General features: G+C 52.7%; 1 protein-coding gene across 2 annotated transcripts; it reads left to right on the top strand.

The window, feature by feature from the left end:
• Positions 1 to 2,118: 2,118 nt before the first annotated feature.
• Positions 2,119 to 26,526, top strand: LOC115642153 (protein PML-like). 2 transcript variants are annotated; one of them, XM_030545588.1, is made up of 8 exons: positions 2,119 to 2,318; positions 3,605 to 4,083; positions 5,052 to 5,632; positions 17,865 to 17,902; positions 21,075 to 21,321; positions 22,679 to 22,737; positions 23,604 to 23,742; positions 24,426 to 26,526. In XM_030545588.1, exons 1-8 carry the CDS (start codon positions 2,274 to 2,276, stop codon positions 25,190 to 25,192), a joined length of 2,355 nt encoding a protein of 784 aa, XP_030401448.1. In that variant the 5' UTR covers positions 2,119 to 2,273; the 3' UTR covers positions 25,193 to 26,526. The 2 variants fall into 2 exon arrangements, with proteins under 2 accessions (XP_030401448.1, XP_030401447.1); XM_030545587.1 differs by having other exon boundaries at positions 24,423 to 26,526.

Here is a 26,526-nt window from a genome sequence, read left to right as displayed (position 1 = left end):
CCCAAATGCTGATCTATGCACCCAGGGCCGGCTTTAGGAAGTGTGGGGCTCAATTTGAACACTCGGCAGGGCCCTGGCAGGGATGACTTAAAAAGAAAAAAGTGTAAAAAAAAGCCTTCCATTTCTTCCATGTATTATTTACTTTCCATAACTATATAAATAATAAAATTGTATATTATGTACATTGCATCATATATTCTGTTGATTGGTTATTAATGACTGCCGTTTCACATGTGTGGATCCCCGCCACTCCCTGGGGGTGTGCACATGTGTGGGTTCCTGCTTCCTGTCCCCCTCATTCAAGCAGGTGTGCAGGTTACTGGCATGGGAACTGCAGGGCAGCAGTGGACATGGGGCTGGTTCGAGGCAGGGCAGGGGCTGACTGGAGGTAGGGTCTGGCTGCAGACAGGGCAAAGGGTGCGGGGCTGGCTGGAGACGGGAGTGTAGGGCGGGCTGGCTTCAGGCAGGGCCACAGGGGGGTGCAGCAGGGGTTGGCAGGGCTGGAGACAGGAATATGGGACTGGCTGGCTTCACGCAGGGGGGTGCAGGAGGGGTTGGCTGGAGACAGGACAGGGCGGGCAGTGCTGGGCTGGTGCGGGCAGGGGTGTGTGGCGGGTTGGCTGGAGACAGGGCAGGGGGGTTGGTAGGGGCTGGCTGTGGGCAGGGGGTGCAGGGCTGGCTGCAGGCAGCGGGAGGGCGGGGCTGGTGCGAGCAGAGCAGGGGGTGCAGCAGAGGCAGCTGGAGCCCCGGCCCTTTAAAAAGCCCCCAAGCCCCCCGCTATCCCACGGCTCTGGGGGCTATTTAAAGGGCCCGGGACTCCCCTGCTTCTACCCCGCCCCAGATCTTTTAAATAGCCGTGGGAGCCCTGGGGAATGCATGGGGGCGGCGGGGCTCCGGCAGCTATTTAAAGGACCGGGGTGGCAGAGGCAGCTGGAGCCCTGACCCTTTCAATAGCCCCCAGAGTCCCCTGCTACCCCAGGGCTCTGGGGACTATTTAAAGGGCCCGGAGCTCCAGCCGGGGGCATGGGGCTTGCTGCGCTCCAGCCGGAGCTCCAGCCAGGAGAGCGGGGCCACAGGGCTTGCGGCACTCCGGCCGGAGCTCTAGCCGGGGCCACGGGACTTACCGCGCTCCAGCCAGAGCTCCAGCCGGGGCCGCGGGACTTGTTGCGCTCCGACCAGAGCTCCAGCCGGGGCCGCGGGGCTTGTTGCGCTCCGGCCAGAGCTCCAGCTGGGGCCACGGGGCTTGTCGCGTGCCGGCCAGAGCTCCAGCCGGGGCTGCGCGGCTTGTCACGCTCCAGCCAGAGCTCCAGCCGGGGCCGCGGGGCTTGTCGCGCTCCGGCCAGAGCTCCAGCTGGGGCCGCGGGGCTTGTCGCGCGCCGGCCAGAGCTCCAGTCGGGGCCGCGGGGCTTGTCGCGCTCCGGCCAGAGCTCCAGCCAGAGCTCCAGCCGGGGCCGCGGGGCTTGTCGCGCTCCGGCCAGAGCTCCAGCTGGGGCCGCGGGGCTTGTCGCGCGCTGGCCAGAGCTCCAGTCGGGGCCGCGGGGCTTGTCGCGCTCCGGCCAGAGCTCCAGCCGGGGCCGCGGGGCTTGTCGCGCTCCGGCCAGAGCTCCAGCCGGGGCCACGGAGCTTGTTGTGCTCCGGCCGAAGCTCCAGCCGGGGCCATGGGGCTTGTCGCGCTCCAGCCAGAGCTCCAGCCAGGAGAGCGGGGCCGCGGGGCTTGTCGCGCTCTGGCTAGAGCTCCAGCCAGGAGAGCGGGGCCACAGGGCTTGCGGCGCTCTGGTCAGAGCTCCAGCTGAGAGAGCGGGGCTGTGGGGCAGCCGCGCTCCCGCTGGCGCTTTGGTCAGGGGAGCAGGGCCATGGAAGACCCCGGAACAGACCGCAGCCAGGGTAAGTAAAAAAATTAAAAGGTGCCTAAAGCACAGGGCCCGATTCCCAGGAATCGGGCAAATCAGCCTAAAGCCGGCCCTGTATGCACCCTGGAGCTTTGGAAAGCTCAGGCCTGGATCCAGACCCAACATGCATGGCCTCAGGGAGATAAGCCTGAAAAGTTCTTTCTCTGGGAGGGCCTGGTGTTCTCAGAATGATCACCAGAGGGCAGGGCAGGAGAAGGCTGCACAGGGAAAGAGACTCACTACAGGCCAGAAACAGGAAGAGGGGTTATTTCCCCTTCTCAGAAATCGAAACTTACCAGCCAGAACCTGCTGAAGCAATTACTCAGCAGAGGAGTGCCCAGATCCTGCAGGTACAGTTCTGATAGAAGCAGGGCTTCGTGGACTATGGCTCTCTTGTCCCAGGTGAGCCCAGACAGTCTGCAGACACAGGTGAGCTTATTGTGATGGTCTTCTCCCTGAGGGACTGGCTGGGGTGTTTAGTGACTGAGACATTCTGCCACATTTTAAAGGAAAAAGAAGAGCAGCAAGATGTATAGGAGGCCAGGAGATGCCTGAGGACCTCGCCTCCCCATTGCAGGTGGTACTGTGTCCAAGCCACATGGGAGCTTAGCATGACAGTAGTGACCATGTGGCAGGGGAAGTGGCTGGGCAAAGGGGAAATAGGGCATCGAAGGGGGCAGGGGAAGTGAGAGACAACCTGGAAGTTGGGAGGTCTCACAGCTCTGGGGAGTCTCCTGCTTGCAGCTAGGGATGCCTGCCAGTTGCCCAGCTCCACCTAGGACTTTTGTGGGCTGCTTCTTCAGCATGCCCTCGAGAGGAAGGGTGGCCCAGTGGTTTGAGTGCTAGCCTGTGTATCAGGAGACTTGGGTTCTATTCCTGGTGCCCCACAGGTTCCCCATGAGACCTTGGCAAGTTGCTTGACAAAGCCCTGGCTGGGATGATTTAGTTGGGGATTGGTCCTGCTTTGAGCAGGGGGGTTGGACTAGATGACCTCCTGAGGTCCCTTCCAACCCTGATATTCTATGACTCAGGCCCAGATCCTCAAAGGTAGGGAGGTGCCTAACTCCCATCAACTCTAGGGGGGGTTCAGAGCGTATTTGAGCATCTGTGCCACAGTTTCCCATCTGTAAAATGGGCATAACTGATCCCCACTTCACCATTATAAGTGTGAGTGCTGAAATGGTTGTGAGGAAATTGTGATAACGGGTGCAATAAGTACCTTAGAGAGATGGAACAAGGCTGGTGAGATGCATCTACGGTGGGGGAGGGAGCGTCAGCCCAGAGTCACTGCGCAGCACTCCCTCTTAGCCCTGCTTAGAAAAGAGACAGCTTGGTGGGGAGGGGGTAATGTACAGCCTGGGGGGTGAAAAGTGAGGTGTGAGAGAGAAGGGGGGGGAAGAGACAGATGTAGGAGAGGGAGGGGTTTCTTGGGATGGTACCCAGCTGAGAAAGTAAAAGATACTTTTCCTCTGTCTTCTCCATGCCATGCCCCTTATGCTGAGGCTGGGATAGGGGGTGACATAGGGTCACCTCACACCCCCCAAGAGCATGTGACTTGCTCTGTGCTACCAAAGCAGCAGTGGGAAATCACCCTTAATGGGGTCCTGGCCCATCAAGTTGCCTGCATATGGCATGTGTCGCCTCCCTCATTGGGCTGCAGAACAGAGCTGTGCAGCACTGGTAGACTCAGGCCTCAATCTCTCTCCTTCCCAAAGGCGATGGAGGAAGAATTCCAGTTCCTGCTCTGCCAGGGATGCCAGAAAGAACTCAGAAATCCTAAGCTCCTGTCTTGCCTTCACACTTTGTGTGCTGACTGCCTGGAAGAGAACAAGCCTGTTGGCCAGTGCCCCATCTGCCACGCTCCCATCCCACAAGCCAGTGGGATCCCAGACCAGGACAACCTGCTCTTTGCCAATTTGCAGGCCAAGCTGAGCACCTACCAGAAGATCGTCCAAGGCAATGACCTGGTCTGTGACAACTGTGGGCAAGAGGGAGAGTTCTGGTGCTCTGACTGCAAGGAGTTCCTTTGTGTCAAGTGCTTTGAGACCCACCAGAGGTATCTAAAGCGAGAGAGCCATGAGGCCAAGGCGGTGAGGGATCTCAAGATGGGATCTGCCAAGGAGTTTCTCGATGGTTCCAGGAAGCTCAGTAACTTGTCCTGTCCCAATCCAACCCACGCAAACCAAATGCTGAGGTAATGTTCACAACCTGATCTGTTTTCCATGCAGTTGCACCCAAAGTCTCTTTCCAGGCCAGCTATCTTTTTCACATATAGGCAAAACAGTTCCTCAGCCCATCCTGGACTCCAGCTCCCAGCCCTGTGCCTTGGTCAGTCCTTCCTGCTTCAGGGCCTGTTGCAGGATTCTTCTGTCCGCTCTTAGCTGAGCATCACCTCCCACCGCTCTTGTCCCAGAGGTTCCCATTCCGCAGTAGGTTCCCACTGCCTCCCCTCCAGGGGACTCGCTCTGCTTCTGCTCCCGCTTCCCTCTTGACAGCCTGGCTCTTCACAGCCCCAGCTGCTGCCCTGCCCTCTTAACTGGCCAAGCTGAGAGCACCTGTTCTAGCACAGGGCACTGGATCTGCATCATTTAAAGGGGCACACCACCTTGTGGCAGACACTGTTGGGTGACAAATCATATTGGTCCAGCTGGTGTCAATGGGCCTCGCCTCTTTAACTGCAGTGATTTACCCCAGATGGGATCTGGCCCATTTTCTTTAGCAAGCAGACGCAGATTGGCAAAGAGGAAGTCAGAGGGAGGAATGAGAATGTCAACGCAGTGCTGTTCAGTCAATCGTAGGAGGGAGAGGTGGCTGGGAATCAGGCAGTCTCTGTCCTAGTCAAGGAAGTTGCTGGGGAAGTGGGTTGGGAAGAGAAGGGATGTTCTGCCTGGGGAATGATCTGAACTCCTCATCAGGGAGCAGTATAAGGAGGGAAGAAATGAAGACCTTTATCTGAACAGTCAATTGAAACCCAGCACAGCCAGACATCCCAAGTCACTCACTGCTGGGTGTAATGGCTCTACTGTTCGTTATCCTTGGCCACTTTCCCATACTTCCCTTAGAGGAAGGAGAACTGGCTCTGGGAAGGGTGTGATAAGGCCACCAGCAGAATGGGGTAAGAGTCGTTTAAATGACTGTTCTAAATTGTATTTTCATCAACAGCATCTACTGCAGAGAGTGCCAAAAACCGATCTGCTGCATCTGTGCTCTGCTGGACAGCCAGCACACAGGCAAGCACTGTGATATCAAGGTGGAAATCCAGCAGAGGCAGCAGGAGCTGGGGAGCGTGAGTGAAGAGCTGAAGAAGAAGGAGGAACTCTTCCAAGATGCCTATTGTAACCTGAAGAGAAAAGCTGACCATCTGGACCAGGTGAGGAATGAAACCCAGGAGCTGATCCAAAAGAGAGTTGAGCAGATGGTGCAACTGATCCGAGAGAAGGAGCAGGAACTGCTGGAGATGGTGGAGAGGCAGCACCACCTGGGGAATGAGGAGCTGGAGGGGAAGCTGCAGCAGACAGAAGCCGTGCTCAAGAGAATGGGCGCCAGCAAGCAGCTGGTGGAGAAGATGCATCTCTATGCATCGGACCAGGAAGTAATGGACCTGCACTCCTTCATCAAGGGGTCACTGGAGGAGCTCAGGAAGCTGCAGCCCCTGGCCGTGGGAACCAGTATCCAGGCTGGAGGCTTCGCCAAGTGTAAAGCCAGACTCCAGGCTCTGTTTGAAAGAGTGACTGGGGAGGGAGGTAAGACACTTTCACAAATCTGACACATGTCTGTGAGGTGGTGGTTGTGGACATGGTACCATCGTTATCTCTGGCTGCTGCCAGCATGGGATGGAGTGGGGCTGGTGACCCTGTCATGTGTGACTGCATGTTGGAGCTTTTGATTGCTCTTTTAATGTTGTAAGTTGGGTCAGTTTGAAGAGTGAGGATGGAGCATATTGCCTCAGAGGGGGGTGGGTGGGTGTGTGTGTGTGTGTGAGAGAGAGAGAGAGAGAGAGAGAGAGAATAGAAGATGAGCATCAATTCTACAGCCTGTCTGGGAAATGCCCTGGCCTGTGTTATGCAGGGAACCAGACAAGATGATCATCATGGTCTCTTCTGGCCTATGAACTAGTGATCACTAAGGCTGGCAATTAATCGCAGTTAACTCATGCGATTAACTCAAAAAAAGTAATCGTGATTAAAAAAATTAATGGTGATTAATTGTACTGTTAAACAATAGAATACCAACAGAAATTTATTAAATATTTTTGGATGTTTTTCTACATTTTCAAATATATTGTATTCTGTTACAACACAGAATACAGTATACAGTGTTCACTTTATATTATTTTTATTACAAATATTTTCACTGTACGAATGATAAAAGAAATAATATTTTAACTCACCTCTTACAAGTACAGTAATGCAATATCTTTATTGTGAAAGTGTAACTTACAAATGTAGATTTTTCATTTGTTACATAACTGCACTCAAAAGCAAAACAATGTAAAACTTTAGAGTCTACAAGTCCACTCAGTCCTACTTCTTGTTCAGTGAATCGCTAAGACAAACAAGTTTGTATACATTTATGAGAGATACCGCTGCATGCTTTCTGATTTACAGTGTCACCTGAAAGTGAAAGCAAGTATTTGCATGGCACTTTTGTAGCTGGCATTGCAAGGTATTTATGTTCTAAATATTCTAAACATTCATATGCCCCTTCATGCTTCGGTCACCATTCCAGAGGTCATGCTTCCATGCTGATGATGTTTGTTAAAAAAAAATTATGTGTTAATTACATTTGTGACTGAACTCATTGGGGGAGAATTGTATGTTTCCTGTTCTGTTTTACCCCCCTTCTGCCATATATTTCATGTTATAGCAATCTCGGATGATGACCCAACACATATTTGTTTTAAGAACACTTTCACAGCAGATTTGACAAAACGCAAAGAAGGTTCCAATGTGAGATTTCTAGAAATAGCTACAGCACTCAACCCACGATTTAAGAATCTGAAGTGCCATCCAAAATTTAAGAGGGATGAGGTGTGGAGCATGCTTTCAGAAGTCTTAAAAGAGCAACACTCAGATGTGGAAACTACAGAACCTGAAACACCAAAAAAGAAAACTCAGCCTTCTGCTGGTGGCACCTGACTCAGGTGATGAAAATGAACATGCATTGGTCCACTCTGCTTTTGTATCGTTATTGAGCAGAACCCATTACCATCATGGACGCATGTCCTCTGGAAGCATGGGGTTGAAGCATGAAGAGACATATGAATCTTTAGCGCATCTGGCACATAAATATCTTGCGACACCAGCTACAACAGTGCCATACCAATACCTGTTCTCACTTTCAGGTGACGTTGTAAACAAGAAGCAGGCAGCCTTATCTCCTGCAAATTGTAACCGAACTTGTTTGTCTGAGTGATTGACTGAAGTAGGACTGAGTGGACTTGTAGGCTATAAAGCTTTGGTTTTGAATGCAGTTATTTTTGTATACATAATTCTACATTTGTAAGTTCAACTTTCGTGATAAAGAGATTGCCACTACAGTACTTATAATGGGGGAATTGAAAAATGCTATTTTGTTTTTTTACAGTGCAAATATTCATAATAAAAATAAAGTGAGCACTATATACTTTTATTGTGTTGTAATTGAAATCGATATATTTGAAAATGTAGAAAACATCCAAAAATATTTAAATGGTATTCTATTATTTATCAGTGTGATTAATGGCAATTACATTTTTTAATTGCTTGACAGCCTTAGTGATCACCCAGTTTCCCCACACCATCAACGTTATCTGCTTACCATGGTCATTCACTAGAGTAGGCTGAATGGTAAAAGAAAGGATTTGCCAATATTTCCTCTAACCCAAACATCAAACTGCATTCACTGGCTGGTGAGAGCGCATTATCTGTGAGCATCTGAAAAATAGCTGGGTGTTTGACAGCCCTGAACTTTCACTCTGATGAACTGTTGTCTGAAAAACAGTGCTGGAAAGAAGGAATTTCCTTACTTGTTATACTCAGTTATCCAATCAGGGAGTGAAAAAGGTTAGGTGACAAATCATACAGCAAGAATCATGAACAGTGACTAGTCAAAGTGAAACATTGGTGAACAATCCTTGATCTGAAATGTGTTTTGTCCAGACTCTTCAGTGAGTACTGATAATAGCAAAGACACAGCTGGTTCTGGAATGACTTGCTATGCAAAAATAAGGGTTAAGGCCAGAGTTTCCAGGCATGAGTGCTTTCCTTTGGCTGCACTGAATGTGATGCTAGTTTTCAAGATGTCAGTTTGGCTGTATAAAGGCTTCAGAAAATACACACTGAACACTGCCCATTAGGGATAGGGATGGGTCTTGGCCTGTCTCCAGGGGAGTGTGTGCAACCCACTGGTAGGTGGGTGTGACAAAGCCTCTATCTATGTCCAGTGCACAGGAGATGTCTGTTACAGCTCCAGTTAGTGAACTCATGCGTTTAGCTCTGGCCAGAGTCGCCCAGAGGATTCAGGGGGCCTGGGATCTTCGGTGGCGGGGGGCCCCTGCTTTGGCGACAATTTGGCGGCCGGGGTCCTTCTGCTCCGGGACCCCCCGCCGAAGTGCCCCAAAGACTCATGGCAGGGGGCCCCCACCACTGAATTGCCACCAAAGACCCGGAGCAGAAGAAGCTCCGAGGGCCCAGGCCCCTCGAGAGTTTTCCAGGGCCCCTGGAGTGAGTGAAGGACCCCGCTCTAGGGGCCCTGAAAAACTCTCATGGGGGCCCCTGCGGGGCCTGGGGCAAATAGCCTCACTTGCGTCCACCCCTGCCCCCCGGTCTGGGTGGCCCTGGCAATTCCTGCTTCAATCCCAATATGTTGGTCAAGATAACAGCAGTCACAAGTGCTCAAAAAGAGGCAGTCTGGCCAGGAAGTAGTAGCCACCTGGGGTATGGGCAGCAGCAGGGATGCTACTAGACATAGCCACTTCACCATATGATGAAAGAAGAGTGTACTAGGGGGAGAGACCTACCCGCTTGGGTGGGCAGGAAGGGAGGCACATAGCGATGAAACATATGTAGGCAGACAGCACAGTGGGGGACCCTGGTGCAAAGGAACAACTGGGCTTGATTACATGCACTGTCATGTCTCACGCTCCGCATGGGAGCTGTGCACTGCTGCCTCGACCTCCATGAGCAGTGGCACTGATGATTAGACGCTAGCCTCGGAGTCTGAATGAAGCAGCGTAGCCATGCAGCAGATGGCACTAGCTCTGAGGCAGACATGCAGCATCACTGAAATAAATGTGGCGTGTGCGGTGGTCTGTCGTGGGCTAGCTGGTCGGGGGCACAGGGGCTCAATGTCTCCGCCCAGGATGCGGCTTTGCTGGAGGGCATGCTTTGAGACACCATAGTGGGCATTGGGAGATTGGGCATCATTGGCATAGCCTGCAACTCTGTTCATCCTTCCTCCTGGGGTCCATGGCAGAGAGCTGGGGGCAGACCTTTCAAGGAGGTCCTCAGAAGACCCCTGCTGTAGCCAACTGGAAAGAGACTGCCCTAGATGGCTGGGGTTTCCAGTAAGGAATCTCCATCCCATCTACTGTCCTCTCCCGTCCACAGTGCTACCACCTGTGCGAGCAGGCGCCCGGGAACCCTACGATCTGCTCTGTTGACTTGGTCACTGGTCCCATGGAGCAGGCAGCCCTTCAGCTCCTATTCTCCCTCCTATGTCCCCCTCCCACATGTACCTCTGCTCCGCAATACGCCCCCCCGTCGGAGGACAAGAGCACTGTGACACTCAGCCTTGAGCCTCTGCGTCCTCCAGAGGCTTCCCACCAGCAGAGACACCTCCCTGCCAATGACAGTGAAGGGCTGTTCTCCCATGAGGACCTCATGTGTCCCTCCAGCTCCCAGACTGAGCCCTGCCCACCCGAGGATGGAGGAGGAGATGTCTGTCCAGCTAACAGGGGTGATGGCTCTCTAGTGCTACGAATCACTCCACCAGCCCAGGCACGAAGGAATGGGGAGGAGGAGAACGCCTTCAGGCAGCTCACAAGTGCTGAGGTGGAAATCCCGAGTGTCCCTGGGAGGATATGGGGCCTCTGGCCTCCGAGCATGGGGATTTAGCGGCCTGGCCCAGGGCCAGCGTGAGCCAGGCAGACAGCCTCCTGGTGTTAGGAAGCAGCATCCTGAAAGGACAGCAAAGCACAAGCAGGCACCTGCTGTCTATGTTGCGTGGGGTCACGTCCATCTCCCGCTCCCTCCACACCCTCACCTCGGCCTTGATCCCCTTTCTGCAGGAGACCACTAGCTAGTGGCAAGCCATGCAGCAGACTCCTCCAGTCCCTCCGGGCCCAGGGAGCCCACTCCTCCCTGAGACCATGGGCTTGTCAGTGCCATTATTGCCCTCTGTCCTGCTGGACCTGTTCCTTCCTGACACCCTTGAGGGCAATGTCCCCCTGCTCCCAGCAGCACCCATTGCTCATCGCTCCAGCAGCCACTCCATTTCCCCTCCTCCCCAGCCATCTACCTCCTCCACCATACCGCCTGTCCAACCCCAGCCTTTTCACTCCCGCAAACAGGCAGGAGAGAAGGCCGGGACAGGAACCGGTGCATCGATGGATCATGGCAGAGGCAAGTGATGCAAGCGCAGAAGCCAGGGCCTGACTCAGCTGCTTCCAAAAAGAAGCAGCATTAATGTTCCCCTTGCTGGTCCTCTTGATTTCCTGGTGCTTTGATAATTGCCAGAGTTGGATGCTGCATGTTTCCTTTCCCCGTATGTCCCTGAAAAGCGAATGTCACTAAGGAGAAAGGATGGCCTTGTGTATAAGGAAGACTAAGGTGACCTGGGCTCAGTTCTCTGGGTGAGCCCGGGCATTGCATCCCATCTCTCTGTGCCTCAGTTCCTCAGTACAGAGGGGATAACAGCACTGCCTGTGTCAGTCTTTTGGGGCAGAGATAGTCATACACCATGTGTTTGTACAGCACCTAGCATTGGAGGGGCCTCTGGATAACACTAGTACTACAATGACATCATCTCAGTGTTGTGCTGAAATCAGCTTCCATGCCAGTATCCGAGTTAAAATGGAGTGTGAGCAAAACCTCTCCTTAGATTACTGCAGGAATCAGAATAGTCATCTCATCAAAAAGCTGTGAGGGAAATAACTGTTCCTGACCCTAGAAGAGAGGTGGCAGCCAAGGCATAGCACATGCAGCCACCAGCCCCTGGGGCAGGAGCGACAGATGGACACAACAGGTCAACCCCCAAACCCATTGGGCTGCCTCATCCTGGTGGATTGTCTAGTCAGGCTGGAAGCTGTTCAGACCAGCACTGTTTCTCTTTATGTGTCTGCATAGCATGCAGCAAATACCCCTGACAGGTTCCTGAGGCTCTGTCTGTCTGTCACCCTTGTATAGCCTGGCAGGCCAGTGAAGTCCTGCTGGAATGAACTGTAGGTGTGTCTCTGCATCCATGGATAGGTTTTAAAGCCGAGGGACCATTATGGTCATCTAGTCCAACCTGCCTGTATAACACAGGTCAGAGAACCCACCTGGGGTCCTGCAGCAAGCCCAAAGCTTATGGTTGATAGGGAGTGTATGTTTTAGACAGACATCCATCCAGTCTCAGTGTAAAGACTTCATGGCATGAGAATCCACTGTCTCCTTTGGTAAGTTCTTCCAGTGGTCAGTTACCCTCCCTGTTAAAATCTGCCCCTTATCTCTAGGCTGGGTTAGTGCACCATTAGCTTCTGGCCATTGGACTTTTGGATTCCTCTTCACCCTCCGCACCTCCTCATCTCCTCCTTTGGATGCCTCCAGGGCCGCCCAGAGGATTCCGGGGGCCTGGGGCCATCGGCGGCAGGCGGCTCCGGTGGACTTCCCGCAGGTGTGCCTGCGGAGGGTCCGCTGGTCCCGTGGCTCCGGTGGAGCATCCGCAGCCATGCCTGCGGGAGGTCCACTGGAGCCGCGGGACCGGCAAGCGGCAGGGCACCCCCCTGTGATGCAGTAGGGACTGTCTGTGTGGGGAGTGGGAGAGCAGGGGAGGACTTTAGGGGATGGACGATGCCAGGGCCTGTAACCTGAGCTAGGTAAGGGAGGGGAAAGGTCAACACCTTTGCCCGGGAAGGGGACAAAGGAAGGGAGTGGCAGGAGGGAAGCAGTTTGAGTTTTGGCTTGGGGCTGGATGGGCGGAATTCAGGGTATCCTAGCTAGGATCCAAGCACCCTGAAAGCCCAGAAGGACTCGGTGGAGGGGTCCTGACTGTGCCTGCAAGCTCTGCTGTAACCGGTGTTCCTGTTGTCCAATAAACCTGTTTTACTGGCTGGCTGAGAGTCACTGTGGGTCCCAGGAAGAGGGGTGCAGGGCCGGACTCCCCACACTCCGTGACAACTGGTGGCAGCGGCGGGAGATACTGCACCCCGTGGACGGCGCTTCCTGCAGTAAGTGACTGGGGAGCAGTAAAACGAAGGGGTGATTAACCCCTGGGAGTGTGTGCCCAGTGAGAAGGACTTTGCAGTAACAGGGTCCCCCGGGGGATTGCAGCGAGCGGTCCCAGGGGCGGAGGAGTCTGCAGCTCGACCCTGGCAGAGAGGTGGTGACCTCACGAAGGGCTGGTGCACTAGGGGTCCCCCTGGAAACCATGGGGAGCGGCGAGCACCCCGGCCTGTGAGTGGCCAGCAGGAAGATGTATGCCAAGCGGCGCAAGTCTGACCTGCTGGAGCTATGCAAGCAGAGGGGGTTGCGCCCGGGGAGACGCACCAAGGACCAGCTGATTGCCCAGCTGGAGCAGGGAGACCGCATGAATGAACAGAGCCCTGTCTCTGAGGGAAGCAGCCGAGCAGATGCAGCGCAGGCACCAGTGTCTGTCCCCAGTGGGAGTGGTCAGCCGGCGGACGAGGGCTTCCCGAGACCCCCCCTTCCTAGGCGTAGGGGAAGGGCGGGGAGGAGCCCAGTGTATACCGAGGGCACCGTGACACCCCCGGCCAGCAGGGGAGCCTCCCGGCGAAGTTCACCCCCCAGCAGGGGATCCTCCCGGCAACGCTTGGCATCCGTGGAGTGGAGGCGGCTGGAATATGAAAGGGAGCTGATATGGGAAGAGCTCGAGTTAAAGAGGCGAGAGCTGGAGGAGAAGGCGAAACAGCGTAAACATGAGGAGAACCAGCGTAAACATGAGGAGAACCAGCGCCAGCGTGAGTGGGAGGAGAAGGAGAAACAGCGTAAACATGAGCTGGAGCTGACCCAGCTGAGGAGCAGTGAGGCCCCGGCTGCGGTGAGTGAGGGGGGACCCAAGCCTACAAAGAGCTTTGATAAGCACTTGCTGCCCCGGCGTAAGGAGGGGGAGGACATAGATACCTTCCTGACGGCCTTTGAGAATGCCTGCGAGCTGCACAGGGTTGACCCTGCAGACAGGATCGCAGTTCTCACCCCCTTACTGGACTCCACAGCCGTGGAGGTGTACAGCCGACTGAAAGGGGCGGAGGCAGGGGACTACGAACTGTTCAAACAGGCCCTGCTCCGCGAGTTTGGGCTGACTCCTGAGATGTACAGGAAAAAGTTCCGGAGCCAGCGTAAAACCCGTGAGTTCACATACCTACAACTGGTCAACCGGGCGCAGGGGTATGCCCAGAAAGTGGACAGCTAAAGAGGACCTGCTTGACCTATTCATACTGGAGCACCTGTACGAGCAGTGCCCGTCCGACCTGAGGCTGTGGTTGATGGACCAGAAGCCGGAGAACCCGCAGCATGCAGGCCAGCTGGCCGACCAATTTGTGGACAGTTGGGCAGGGGAAAGCGGCTTTGAGGCCTTTACCCATCATAGAAGAACCTTTCCAGAAGGTGGCCATGGACATAGTGGGACCCCTCAGCAAGACGACCCGGTCAGGGAAGAAATACATCCTGGTGGTGGTGGATTTTGCCACTCACTACCCCAAGGCGGTGGCCTTGTCCTCTATTGAAGCAGACACAGTGGCAGATGCGCTGCAGACAATTTTCAGCCGGGTGGGGTTCCCCAAGGAGGTCTTAACGGACCAGGGGTCCAACTTCATGTCGGCCCTGCTCCGGTCCTTATGGCAGAAATGTGGGGTCCAGCACAACTGGGCCTCAGCGTATCACCCCCAGTCCAACGGGCTGGTAGAAAGGTTCAACGGGACGCTGAAGATGATGCTAAAAACATTTATGAACCAGCACCCGCAAGATTGGGACAAGTACTTACCTCACCTGCTGTTTGCGTACAGGGAGGTACCCCAGGAATCTACCGGGTTTTCACCTTTCGAACTGTTGTATGGAAGGCGGGTGAGGGGGCCCCTAGACCTGATGAGGGACGAATGGGAGGGGAAGGCCACTCCCGAGGGAGAGTCAGTGGTGGAGTATGTCCTGACCTTCCGGGAAAGACTGGCCGAGCTCATGGGCCTGGCCAGGGAGAATCTGGCCCGAGCCCAGAGGAGGCAGAAGGTCTGGTATGACCGCACAGCACGAGCCCGTGCCTTCGCCACCGGGGATCAGGTGATGGTTCTCATCCCCGTGAGGAGAAACAAACTCCAGGCCGCCTGGGAAGGGCCCTTCAAGGTTATCAAGCAACTGAATGAGGTAAACTATGTGGTGGAGCTGTCAAACCAGGCACATCACCGTCGGGTGTACCATGTGAACATGATGAAACCATACTATGACAGGGGGAATGTGGTGTTGGCCGTGTGTGGACATTGGGAGGGGCAGGGAGATGACCCCTTAGTAGATCTATTCCCTGGGACAAAAGCTGGTTCCCCCCTGGAGGCGATTCCCCTCTCTGATCAACTGACCCCGGGCCAGCACGCTGAGATCAGAGGGGTGCTGCATCTGTACCGACAGCTGTTTTCCAACCAGCCTGGACGCACTAATTTGACTGTCCACTGGGTGGAGACCGGGTCACATGCCCCTATAAGATGCTCCCCTTTTCGGGTCACTGATAAAACTGCCCAGGATCTTGAAAGAGAGGTCAGGGACATGCTGGCTTTGGGGGTGATCCAGCCGTCTTCCAGCCCTTGGGCCTCGCCAGTGGTGCTAGTCCCCAAGAAGGATGGGTCAATCCGGTTCTGTGTGGACTATCGAAAGCTCAGTGCCATCACTGTATCTGATGCCTACCCTATGCCCAGGCCTGACGAGCTCCTAGACAAGCTGGGAGGTGCTCGGTACCTCACCACTATGGATCTTACCAAAGGCTACTGGCAAGTGCCGCTGGACGCAGATGCCAGGCTGAAATCAGCCTTTATCACCCCTCTGGGGCTCTATGAGTTTCTGACCCTGCCCGTCAGCCTCAAGGGAGCACCAGCCACCTTCCAGCGCCTGGTGGATCAGCTACTGAGGGGGATGGAGAGTTTTGCCGTGGCGTATATTGACGACATCTGCGTCTTCAGCCAGACCTGGGAGGACCACATGTCCCAGGTTAAACAAGTCCTAGACCGACTCCGAAAGGCTGGGTTAACAGTAAAGGCTGAGAAGTGCAAGGTGGGGATGGCTGAAGTATCTTACCTGGGCATTCGGGTGGGGAGCAGCTGCCTGAAGCTGGAACCTGCCAAGGTGGAGGTGATCAGAGACTGGCCTGCTCCCCAAACCAAAAAGCAGGTCCAGGCCTTTATTGGGATGGCGGGGTACTATCGAAGGTTCGTGCCCCACTTTAGTGCCATAGCCGGCCCCATCACTGAACTGTGCAAAAAGGGGAAGCCAGACAAGGTGATCTGGACTGAGCAGTGCCAGGAGGCTTTCCGGGCGCTGAAGGAGGCTCTGGTTAGTGGCCCAGTTCTGGCAAACCCAGATTTTGACAAACCCTTTATGGTGTTCACTGATGCCTCAGACACGGGACTGGGGGCAGTGTTAATGCAGGAGGATGAAAAGGGGGAGAGACACCCCATCGTGTACCTGAGTAAGAAGCTGCTACTCCGGGAACAAAGCTACGCGGCCATCGAGAAGGAATGCCTGGCCATGGTGTGGGCCCTTAAGAAGCTAGAGCCATATCTCTTTGGGCGACACTTCACCGTGTACACCGACCACTCTCCCCTGACCTGGCTGCACCAGATGAAAGGAGCCAACGCCAAGCTCCTGAGGTGGAGCCTGCTCCTGCAGGACTATGACATGGACGTGGTCCATGTGAAGGGAAGTGCCAACCTGACAGCGGATGCGTTGTCCCGGAGAGGGGGCCCTGAACTTCCCCAGGTCACTGGGCAGAGTGACCCCGCTCAGTTCAGTCTCGAAGGGGGGAGAGATGTGCTGCAGTAGGGACTGTCTGTGTGGGGATTGGGAGAGCAGGGGAGGACTTTAGGGGATGGACGATGCCAGGGCCTGTAACCTGAGCTAGGTAAGGGAGGGGAAAGGTCAACACCTTTGCCCGGGAAGGGGACAAAGGAAGGGAGTGGCAGGAGGGAAGCAGTTTGAGTTTTGGCTTGGGGCTGGATGGGCGGAATTCAGGGTATCCTAGCTAGGATCCAAGCACCCTGAAAGCCCAGAAGGACTCGGTGGAGGGGTCCTGACTGTGCCTGCAAGCTCTGCTGTAACCGGTGTTCCTGTTGTCTAATAAACCTTCTGTTTTACTGGCTGGCTGAGAGTCACTGTGGGTCAGAGGAAGAGGGGTGCAGGGCTGGACTCCCCACACTCTGTGACACCCCTGTGCGGTGAAATTCTAGAGCTGGCCCTGTTCGGCGGCGGGGGGCCCTTCCGTTCCGGGACCCGCCGCCGAAGTGCCACGAAGACCTATGGCGGAGGCCCTCTGCTGGCGAATTACCGCCGAAGCGGGACTCGCCACCGAAGTGCAGCCTGCTCTTCAGCGGTAATTCGGTGGCGGGGGACCCCTGCTGTGGGTCTTCGGGGCACTTCGGCGGCGGGTCCCAGAACGGAAGGGTCCCCCACCGCTGAATTACCGCCGAAGACCGGGTTGCACTTCAGCGGTAGGTCCCGCTTCGGCGGTAATTCGCTGGTGGGGGGGTCCTTCCCCCCGGAGCAGAAGGACCACCCCGCCGGCAAAGACCGGGAGCGGAAGAAGCTCCTGGGCCTGGCCCCACAAGAGTTTTCTGGGCCCCCTGGAGCAAGTGAAGGACCCCACTCCAGGGACCCCAAAAAACTCTCGTGGGGGCCCCTGCAGAGCCCGGGGCCTGGGGCAAATTGCCCCTCTTGCCCCCCCCTTCCCCGGGCGGCCCTGGGTGCCTCAGCAGCCTCTTGTGGCCTTGAGAGAAGGGCCATATGGCTCCTTCCCCTCAGGGCCTCACTGCCTGATGAGGAAGTTCCCCCTTCCCTTACACGTAGCCTCATCTATTTCTCTCTCATGAGTTCCCTAGTACATGTCTGCATGTGTGAGTGCATCAGGATGTGTGTTCTCTCTGCCTGCCCCTCCCAGGTCCCATGTGCAGCCCCGATCCTGCAGTGTGTTAACTGGGCCTTGTGAGCAGTGAGTAGGCTGCTCTGCCGGTGTGCAATGGCTGCTTAGTCCAGGGAGCAGCTGTGTGAGCCGAGTGGATTAAGTGGTGCCAGCTGACTCAGTCAGAGCAGCAGCACAGGTTCAGGCATGTAAAACAGTTGCTAGGGCTTTTGAATAATGGCAGCTGATATGCCATGGCCATTCATCCCATGCAGCTCCAGTGTACTGTGAATTTGAGTCCTGTCCTTGGCAGCTTTCTGAGAATGGGTTGTGCATATTAGTTGCTGTCTGGCTGCATTCTTCAGGGGCTCCTACCAGCAATTTTGGAAGGCAGCTTTGCCTAGTAAATAGAGCACTGGACTAGGATTCAAGAGACCTGGGCTCTGTTACTGGCCCTTCCCCGAGCCTGCTGGGTGATCTTGAACAAATCACGTCACCACTCTGTGCCTCAGTTTCCCCATCTTTAAAACAGGGAGAATGACACTTCTTTTGCAAAGCTCTTTGAGATGTACTACTGAAAAATGTTATATTAGAGCTAGGTTTTGTTATTAGCCAGAACTGCTGTTCCCAAGCATGCCAATGGTGGTTTGGCCTGTTACTTAACTCATTCTTTTTTGTTCTTTCTAGAAGCTGCCCCAGCTAGATTCACAGATAATTTCAGCAAGGTAAGACAGTTTTGTGCTTGTTCTGACAGAGGTGGAGATCAGCACATGCAGCATTCCCTGCACCTGTGGCAGGAATCCAAGCTCAGTTCCCAGGCTCATTGGCTGGAATGGAGAACTGGTTGATATACATGCTCCTCTTGCCCCGTCTTGTTTTTAAAACAGCAATTTTAATCTAAGGTCCTATTGTTCCCTCAGTTCCATCCTTTTGCTCTGCCTCAAGGTTTGATTGCACATACATACTGGTGGACACGTGAGCCAATAAAAATATTAATTTCTAGCTCTTATTCTCAGGAGGTTGGTTAGGTGAACCAGGCTGACAGCACCATCCAATGATGTTTCAGGATATAGCACCCAATAGTTGGGGTTCTAGGTGCTGCTTCGTCTCATGGGGTTATTGCCCCATGGTGAGATCCCAAGGGGCCGCTTCGCCTTGTGGAGATATTGCCTTGGTGGGAATCCAAGAGACTGCTTCTCCTCGTGGCGTTATTACCCTGTGGTGAGAGTCCAAGGCACCACTTCAGCTCACAGCGTTATCGTCCCATGGCTGGGAGTACATGGGCACTCTTCGCCTTGTGGTGTAATGGCCCTGTGGTGAGAATCCAAGGGACCGCTTTGCCTCATGGCATTATCGCCCTGTGGTAAGAGTCCAAGAGACCGCTTCGCCTCAAAGTGTTATCACCCTGTGGTGAGAGTCCAAGGGGATGCTTCGCCTTGTGTCGTTATCGCTTTGTGGTGATAGTAGAAGGGGCTGCTTTGCCTTGCATAGTTGTCACTCTGTGGCTGGGAGTCCAAGGGGCCGGTTCGCCTTGCGGTGGTATCAACCTGTGGCTGGGAGTCCAAGGAGATGCTTTGCCTCGTGGTATTATCGCTCTGTGGTGAGAGTCCTAGGGACTGCTTCACTTCGCAGAGTTATCACGCCATGGCTGGAAGTCCAAGAGGACGCTTCGCCTTGCGGCGTTATTGCCCTGTGGTGGGAGTCCAAGGGTCCGCTTCATCTCGTGGCGTTATTGTCCCATGGTGAGAGCCAAGAGGACGCTTCGCCTTACAGAGTAATGGCATCATAGTGAAAGTATGAGGGGCTGCTTCACAGTGTAGCATTTTCGCCCTGTGGCTCGGAGTTCAAGGAGCCACTTCACAGCATTATCGCCCCATGGTGAGAGCCAAGAGGATGCTTCGTCTCACAGAGTCATCATCCCTGGGTGAGAGTCCAAGGGGCCACTTCAGCTCATGTGATTATAACCCCATGGCTTGAAGTCCAAGGGGCCACTTCACCTCACAGCATTACCACACTGTGGTGGGAGACCAAGGGTCCACTTCCCTTCACAGCGTTATCACCCTGTGGTGAGAGTCCTAGGGGCTGCGTCGCCTTGTGGCATTATCACCCTGTGGTGAGAGTCCTAGAGGCTGGTTCGCCTCACAGAGTCATCACCCCTTGGTGAGAGTCCAAGGGGCTGCTTCACCTTACGGAGTTATCTCGCCGTGGCTGGAGTCCAAGAGGCCGCTTCGCCTCACAGCATTGTTGCCCTGTGGTGAAAGTCCAAGGGCCAACTTCACCTCGCGGCGTTACCGCCGTGTTGTGAGAGTCCAAGGAGCCTCTTTTCCTCATGACATTATCGCCCTGTGGTGAGAGTCTGGAGGGTAAGGGAACTAGGGCCCACCCTACTCCATCATGTTCTGACCCGGGGCCCTTTAAAACCAGGTAGCCTAGCACAGAGCTCAGGCCCAATATCTCTAAGATCATACCCTGGGTCACTTCCTGCTCTCATCTCATTTCCTCCAGCATCTTCTCCAGGGTTGAGAGTGGGGTATCTCTTGTGATCGCACTGGTCCATCTGGGGCAGCTCCTCCGCTGGTAATAGCAAGTCATCCCCTTTGGTTCCCATGGCCGACTGACTAGGAGGCTCGGCCCCAGCAGCTGGGAGTCCTGGCAGCTTCTTGGGAAGAAACTGCAGCACACAGCTGCTCTCCTCAGTGAGCCCAGACTGCGTTGTGCTGCTCCCTTTTGAACACTTTCTCTACTGGGAGCATGCCCAGAAAAGGTGAGTGGGTGTGGCATCTTGGGCCCAAAGCAGATTGTTAACCCTCACCTCGCCAGTGTGGGGTTGATACACCCTGTCAGACTTATCTAGCACTTGTCATCGGTAGATCTCAAAGAACTTTACCAAGGAGATCAGTAGCATTATCACCAATGGGACTGCTGATGTGAGTAAGAACTCACCAACATGAGGAAAGGCTGCAGAGCCTAGCCTTCACTGTCGTTCTTGCCCTTCCCCTGCTACTCCTAACCCTGCCACCTTACATGATAGGGTGTAGGAAAGACATTGAGCCTTGAGGCATCAAAACACAGGCCATGTAAATATTCCAAATTCTAATGTTAGCAAATGCTCGGGATGTACAGGTGCATATGAACGGTTCTCTAATTGATACTTGGCAAGGGGATTTTGTTGTGTCTTTGGCTCTTTACTCAACATATGTAATATAAAGGAAGCACATGGGTATGGTGGCTCCAAATGAGCATGTTTACTAGACATCTCTTACATGCATGGCCTCCCTATGTATATAGGCCGCTGTTCTGACAGGGTCCTGGTGGCTTCAGAAGCACAGAAGAAAGTGAGGGTCACTAATGGGCTCACAAACTATTTAAGGGGATGGGAGAATGGGAAATGTATTTAGGGTGCTGGGAGGATGAAGTGACTTGCTGAGCACAGAGACAGAGCGAGTAAGCAGATGTAAGTTCTCCTTATGTCAGAATTTCCTGATGAGGGTTTAAATTGCCAACTTCAATTTCAATTAACAAAGTTATTTGTACTGAATTACCTTAGGATTTTTTTCCCCAAAGAGAAAAAGATAATGATACTATCACTGACTATGACTTGGGTGCTGCTCCCTTCTCCATCCACTGATGGGTGGAGGCAGAAGGAGCCACCCATTTTCCACATTTCTGGGGTCATCTCCAAGAACTGAGAACATCCACTGCTGTCTGTGCATCCATCCATCATCTATTGTTATGGTATGTCAAGGCCTTTCCTATTATGTGTGCCAAATTGTGTAAAATGTGTATGTCTAGCCTCCACATTAAGTAACCTAGAGCGACGCCATCTCCAAAGACCCTTTCAAATATATTCCCAAGCAGAAAACGATGAGCTGTCAAGGATCTGTTTCCATTGTTTAGGCCCCGTCATTATCTTTACCAGTGAAGAGGAAAGGAGTCCAAACCGAGGCCCCTGCGAAGGTGATCAAGACTGAAGCTGATGCAGGCAAATGGGAGCATTTAGCAAGGAAGCACCAGCAGAATTTGCTGGAACAACCGGGGACCAGCTCCTCAACATCAAGCAGCTCTTCATGTGTGACTGACAGCTTCAGTGCAGCCAAAGCAACTGACTTGCTGGAAAATAACATCTACAAACTTTGTGAGCCAGGTAGGCAGAGATGATCACTTTGACCATCTACATCAGTGAATTCACAAAGAGATTCCTGAAATAAATGTGAGCCCTGTGAGACCTCATTTGGAGTACTGTGTGCAGTTCTGGTCTCCCAGGTTTAAGAAAGATGAATTCAGACTGGAACAAGTGCAGAGAAGGGCTACTAGGATGATCCTAGGAATGGAAAACCCACCTTATGAGAGGAGACTCAAAGAGCTGGTCTTGTTTAACCTAACCAAAAGGGGGGGGGGAGATATGATTGCTCTTGATAAATACATCAATAGGAATAAATACCAGGGAGGGAGAGGAGTTATTTAAGTTGAGGGCCAATGTGGGCACAAGAACAAATAAATATAAACTGACCAACAATAAATTCAGGCTTGAAATTAGATGAAGGTTTCTGACCAACAGAGGAATGAAGTTTTGGAACAGCCTTCCTAGGGGACAAGTAGGGGCAAAAAACATAACTGGCTTCGAGACTGAGCTTGATAAGTTTATGAAGGGGATGATATGGTGGGACTGCCTACAATGGCATGTAACTGATATGCGACTGCTAGCAGCAAATATCTCCAATGGCTGGTGATGGGACACTAGATGGGGCGGGCTCTGAGTTACTACCGAGAATTCTTTCCCAGGTATCTGCCTCATGGGTCTTGCTGACATGGTCCGGGTCTAACTGATTGCCATATTTGGGGTCAGGAAGGAATTTTCCCCAGATCAGATTGGCCAAGACCCTGTTGATTTTTCGTCTTCCTCTGCAGCATGGGGAACCGTCACTTGCAGGTTTAAACTTGTGTAAATGGTGGATTCTCTGTAACTTGAAGTCTTTAAATCATGATTTGAGGGCTTCAGTAACTCAGCAAAAGGTTAGGGGTCTATTACAAGAGTGGGTGGGTGAGATTCTGTGCCTTGCAATGTGCAGGAGGTCAGACTTGATGACCATGATGGTCCCTTCTGACCTTAAAGTCTGAGTCTATTAGAGCAAGGAAAAACTTCCATAGAAAGAGAGATTGAAAAGATTGGGACTCTTCAACTTAGAGAGGAGATGAATGAGAGGGGATGTGACACAGACATACATAATCATGAATGGGATGGAGAAAGTAGATGGGGGCTGCTATTCACCCATTCTCATAATACAAGAACAAGGGGACAGTCAGGGGAGTTAGAAGCAGCAAAATTGAAATCCATGTAAATATTCAGTCTTTCTTTTGAATCCTGCTAAGATCTTGGTTTCAATCATCTCCTCTGGCAGTGAGTTCTACAGGCTAATTGTACGCCATGTGAAAAAGGAAGGTCACCTATCACACACACCAATCCCCTTCAGGGGTCTGATGTGCCTTTTCGTCTCTTGCAGATGGTCCCACAGGTTGTTTGGACAGCTCTGAAGGGGATGACAGTGATGAAGAGTCAACAGTGAGTGCAGTATAATGCTCAACAGCACCTATGGCATCACAGCATCCAGGGCAGATGCTGGGAGATTGAGAGCAACCTCCAGTATGACCTGTCTCAGCTGGAACATACTGTCTGAATATGTGATGTAGGGCGCTCAGCATTTAGACTGATTTTTCAAAGGAGATTTGATGCCCCTGGCCAGGTTGTTAGAGGTATTTAAGCACCTAATGATGCAGAGAGGCACCTAATGGGATTTACCAAAGCACTTAAGGGTTTGTCTTCCCTGCAGAGTTAACCTGGGCTCTTCCCTTGGTGTTGCCCCAACCCCCATCCTGTCCACACGCAACAACCCCTTACTGAGTTTAGCAGTGCTTTACACCCAGGCTTGCTTGTCCAGCTGGGGGGAGGGTGGTAGAGCCCGGGTGTTGCTTTTACTGAGGTGGGTAACTTATCTGTTTTGCAGTAAGGATGCAGCTAAACCACTCTGATGCTGATAGTCGTCCACTGCCTTCCCACAATCCCCGTGTGCCCAGAAGGATAAAGGAGGTCTCCCCTAATTCTCTGGGAAGAATCATAGATCAGCTTAGCTCACTGCTGTGTTAAGAACCATTGGTCCCACAGTCCTAGGGACACACACGGGAAAGCACAGCACCCATGAGGACTCAGTAACCCAGACAGGACTTTGCTGCTCACATCCAGGCTAGGCTAACCCAGGAGCTCAGCCCCGGGTGCCGATCATCCGAATGAACTCTGCAGCGAAGACAGAGTCTTAGTAAGTTTGCAGTGCCTCAGCCCATCCTGGGAGAACTAGAGGGCATGAGTTTCCAGAGCTGTTGCTCTGGCATCTTTAGGAGCTTTTGACAACAAGTCAGCATTTCCTTCTCCAGGACTCTAGTCTGCCAGACAACATCAACAGCGTCAGTTGTGAGAGCAGCGAGGGAGACCTCCTGGCCTTTCCTGCTGGCAGCCCGAGGGAACTCGACATAAGACAAGCATCACTGCTCTTCTTCGACCTCAAGTTCTTGAGTAAGATCCTGAGATTGTGAATCCTTCCTGCAAATCATTGGGGCGAGATCACTGCACTTAGCAACAGCCCTATTGGGGGAGAGAGGGGCAGGCCAGATGTCATGGGGCTTCCTGGTCATGCTGGGGAAAGTATAATCTGCCATGTCCCCATGAGGGTGCAATATGCTCCCCAGCATGGCAAGGCAGCTCTGCCATTGGGAGGGGCACCAAGTCCATGAGGACATGAATATTTTTATGTAAGAATGGTCAGGTGCAAGTGGCCAGTGCACCTTCTACATGGTCATCCAGGGCTCTAGGTTAATGGCCGCAGGACTTCCTGAAGCAGCCATTCCCTTTCAGAAGTGACACATTTGAGGGAGGAATCACCTGCTTTTCAAGCACCTCAGATGCCCCATCATAGCAGCGTCAGAGAGACACCTTTCCCGTCTCTCGGGAACACGATGCTACAGAGATAGCAGTTGATACTGTAAATGGGAAAAGGTAGTTGAAGCATCCCTGATGCAGCAAGCTATACTTGGATGTCAGATATAGATGACCTGCTTGGGGAAGGCTATGAGGAGAATTGGAATGGGCCAGATCCCCAGTAGCTGTTAATTGCTATTGAAATCCATAGTTATACCAGGTGAGGAGCTCACTCAATGTTCTAGTTTCCCTCGACTAATTCTGTCTTTCACTCCCAGCAGTGAATAAGGTCCTTCAGCTGGCTGTGGTGGATGGAGAAAAGAGCTTTACCGTCTTGATTCAGCCGCTGAAATCTTTGCCTGGCTTGATCTCAAAAGGCGGCGTCTGTGAGATTGGTGTGAAGACATTATTCCACTACCTCTGCTCTGTCTACAAACCCATTTTAGCAGGGTATGACCTCTGGTCACCAGCCCTTCCTGTCCTGTTTCAATCCCTAGATCTCCTTAGCAAGAAAGAGGAGTTTAGTGCAGCTGTCTTTGGTTTCCTGGACATCTTGCCCCTGATTAAAGAGAAGATCCCCAAGGCTGGGAGTTACAAACTGAAGAACCTGGCCAACACTTACATTTGGCGGCAGCTCAGTGATAACAGCCCCCTGGATAATGCAAAGGCCCTAAGGGATCTGTGCACAGTTCTGGAGGTTGATCTAGTGGAGGATCCAAGGCCTGTGCTCACCTGCTCTAATCTGGAATGTTATGCTTCCCTTCAGCCATTGCTGAATGAGAAACTTCTCAGTAAGCCTTCAGTGCAGATGCTGTCCATGCACAACGTGAGCCTTTCCAAGCTCCACACCTTATACCTGATGGACCCTGAGAAAGGGCTGCAGAAGTTCTGCAGGTTCTTCAATTCTCGGCTGCAGAGCTCTGAGAAGAAAATCCGAAAGCTAAGTAAGATCAAAGCCCATTTCCAGAGCCCACAGCCATCAGCTGGGCACCAAGCAGCAGCAGCAAATGAACTGCCACAAGCAATAAAGAGTGAGCCAGACTACTGACATACATCTACAGTTCAGACAAATATATCTGTGTATGGCACCTCAGGTATGAGGCTGAGCAGCAACATTCAGCTCTCAGGTCCAGACTCCACCAGAATTCAAGAAGTTTAGATTCACCATTTTCAGTTTGGCCCATTATTTAGAGCAGGGCCTGTTAAAAGCTCACATCTAGATCTGAACTACGAATTTCAGGGATGCTTGGATCAGGTGTTTGGAAAGGGAGGTGGAGCTCTCCCCCCCCATTTGTATTTATTTCATGTACAAAACTTTGTTAAGGTGAAGTGCTTAGGACACTAGCCTAGGGAGACATGGGTTCAAGTCCCTGCTCCACCACAGACCTCCTGTGTGACCTGGGGCAAGTCATGTAGCCACTCTCTGCCTTAGTTTCCCTTCTGCACAATAGGGAAAATAGCCCTGCCCTGCCTCGCTGGAATGTTAGGAGGCAGTGGTTATATTCTATGGGACCAAATAAATACACAAGATAGACCGCAATCAGGATTGCAGAGCCATGTCAGTGGCTTGAGGACATACTGCCTGTCAGGAATATTAAAGTCCCTCAAGCATTAAACCCCCCAACGGTACAGAGTTAAGGGTGCTACTCTGAGCAGGACTCCTGGTAGTAATAACTCTGCAATCTGACCATACATGGTTTCCATCAGTGCTGCCATCAATGGAGCTGCACCAGTAGTTACGGGACCTAATTTTCCTAGTGCAGACAAGGCCTGTGTTACCTGATATATCCATTCCCTCCCTTCTGCTTGGTGTACAGCCCAGATCCTCAAAAGTGTGTAGGCACATAACTCAATTGAGAGTCAGGCACCTAAATACTTTTGAGGATCTGGACCTACATGACTAGAGGGAGGACTCTATCCAGCCAGTACTTCCTTGTATTTATTATCACCATCAGCCTGGAGAGTAAACAACTTTTATACAATTATATGCACAAGAATTGCCTATGTGATTGATTCAGGGGGCTGGACTCGATGACTTTTCACAGTTCCTTTTAGTCTTACATGTCTATGATTGTGTCAGCAGCACGCAGGGCAAGGGGAATTTTAATTATAATAAAATGAATTGTCTTTGCTCCCTTCTAGAAGTGTGGCGTAGATCCTCAAAGATATGACACCTAACTCACATTGATTTTGTGCAAGTTAGGAGCTTAAATATCCGTGAGGATCTGGACCACTGTCCTCTTTGTATTTTCCTACTTACCCTGCACCTTTCCTGCTACTTTCCAATGTAGATTGCAAATTCCTTGGAGCAGAGAATCCATTGTCATTGGTGTTTGTAAAGGGCTATGTAAGTAAGAAATAAAATTCATAATTTGATATGAA

This window comes from Gopherus evgoodei, unplaced genomic scaffold (assembly GCF_007399415.2).
Source record: "Gopherus evgoodei ecotype Sinaloan lineage unplaced genomic scaffold, rGopEvg1_v1.p scaffold_38_arrow_ctg1, whole genome shotgun sequence".
NCBI classification, from domain to species: Eukaryota; Metazoa; Chordata; order Testudines; family Testudinidae; genus Gopherus; species Gopherus evgoodei.
The sequence above is the reverse complement of the archived record's forward strand: the minus strand, read 5'-3'. Positions and strand labels throughout refer to the sequence as shown.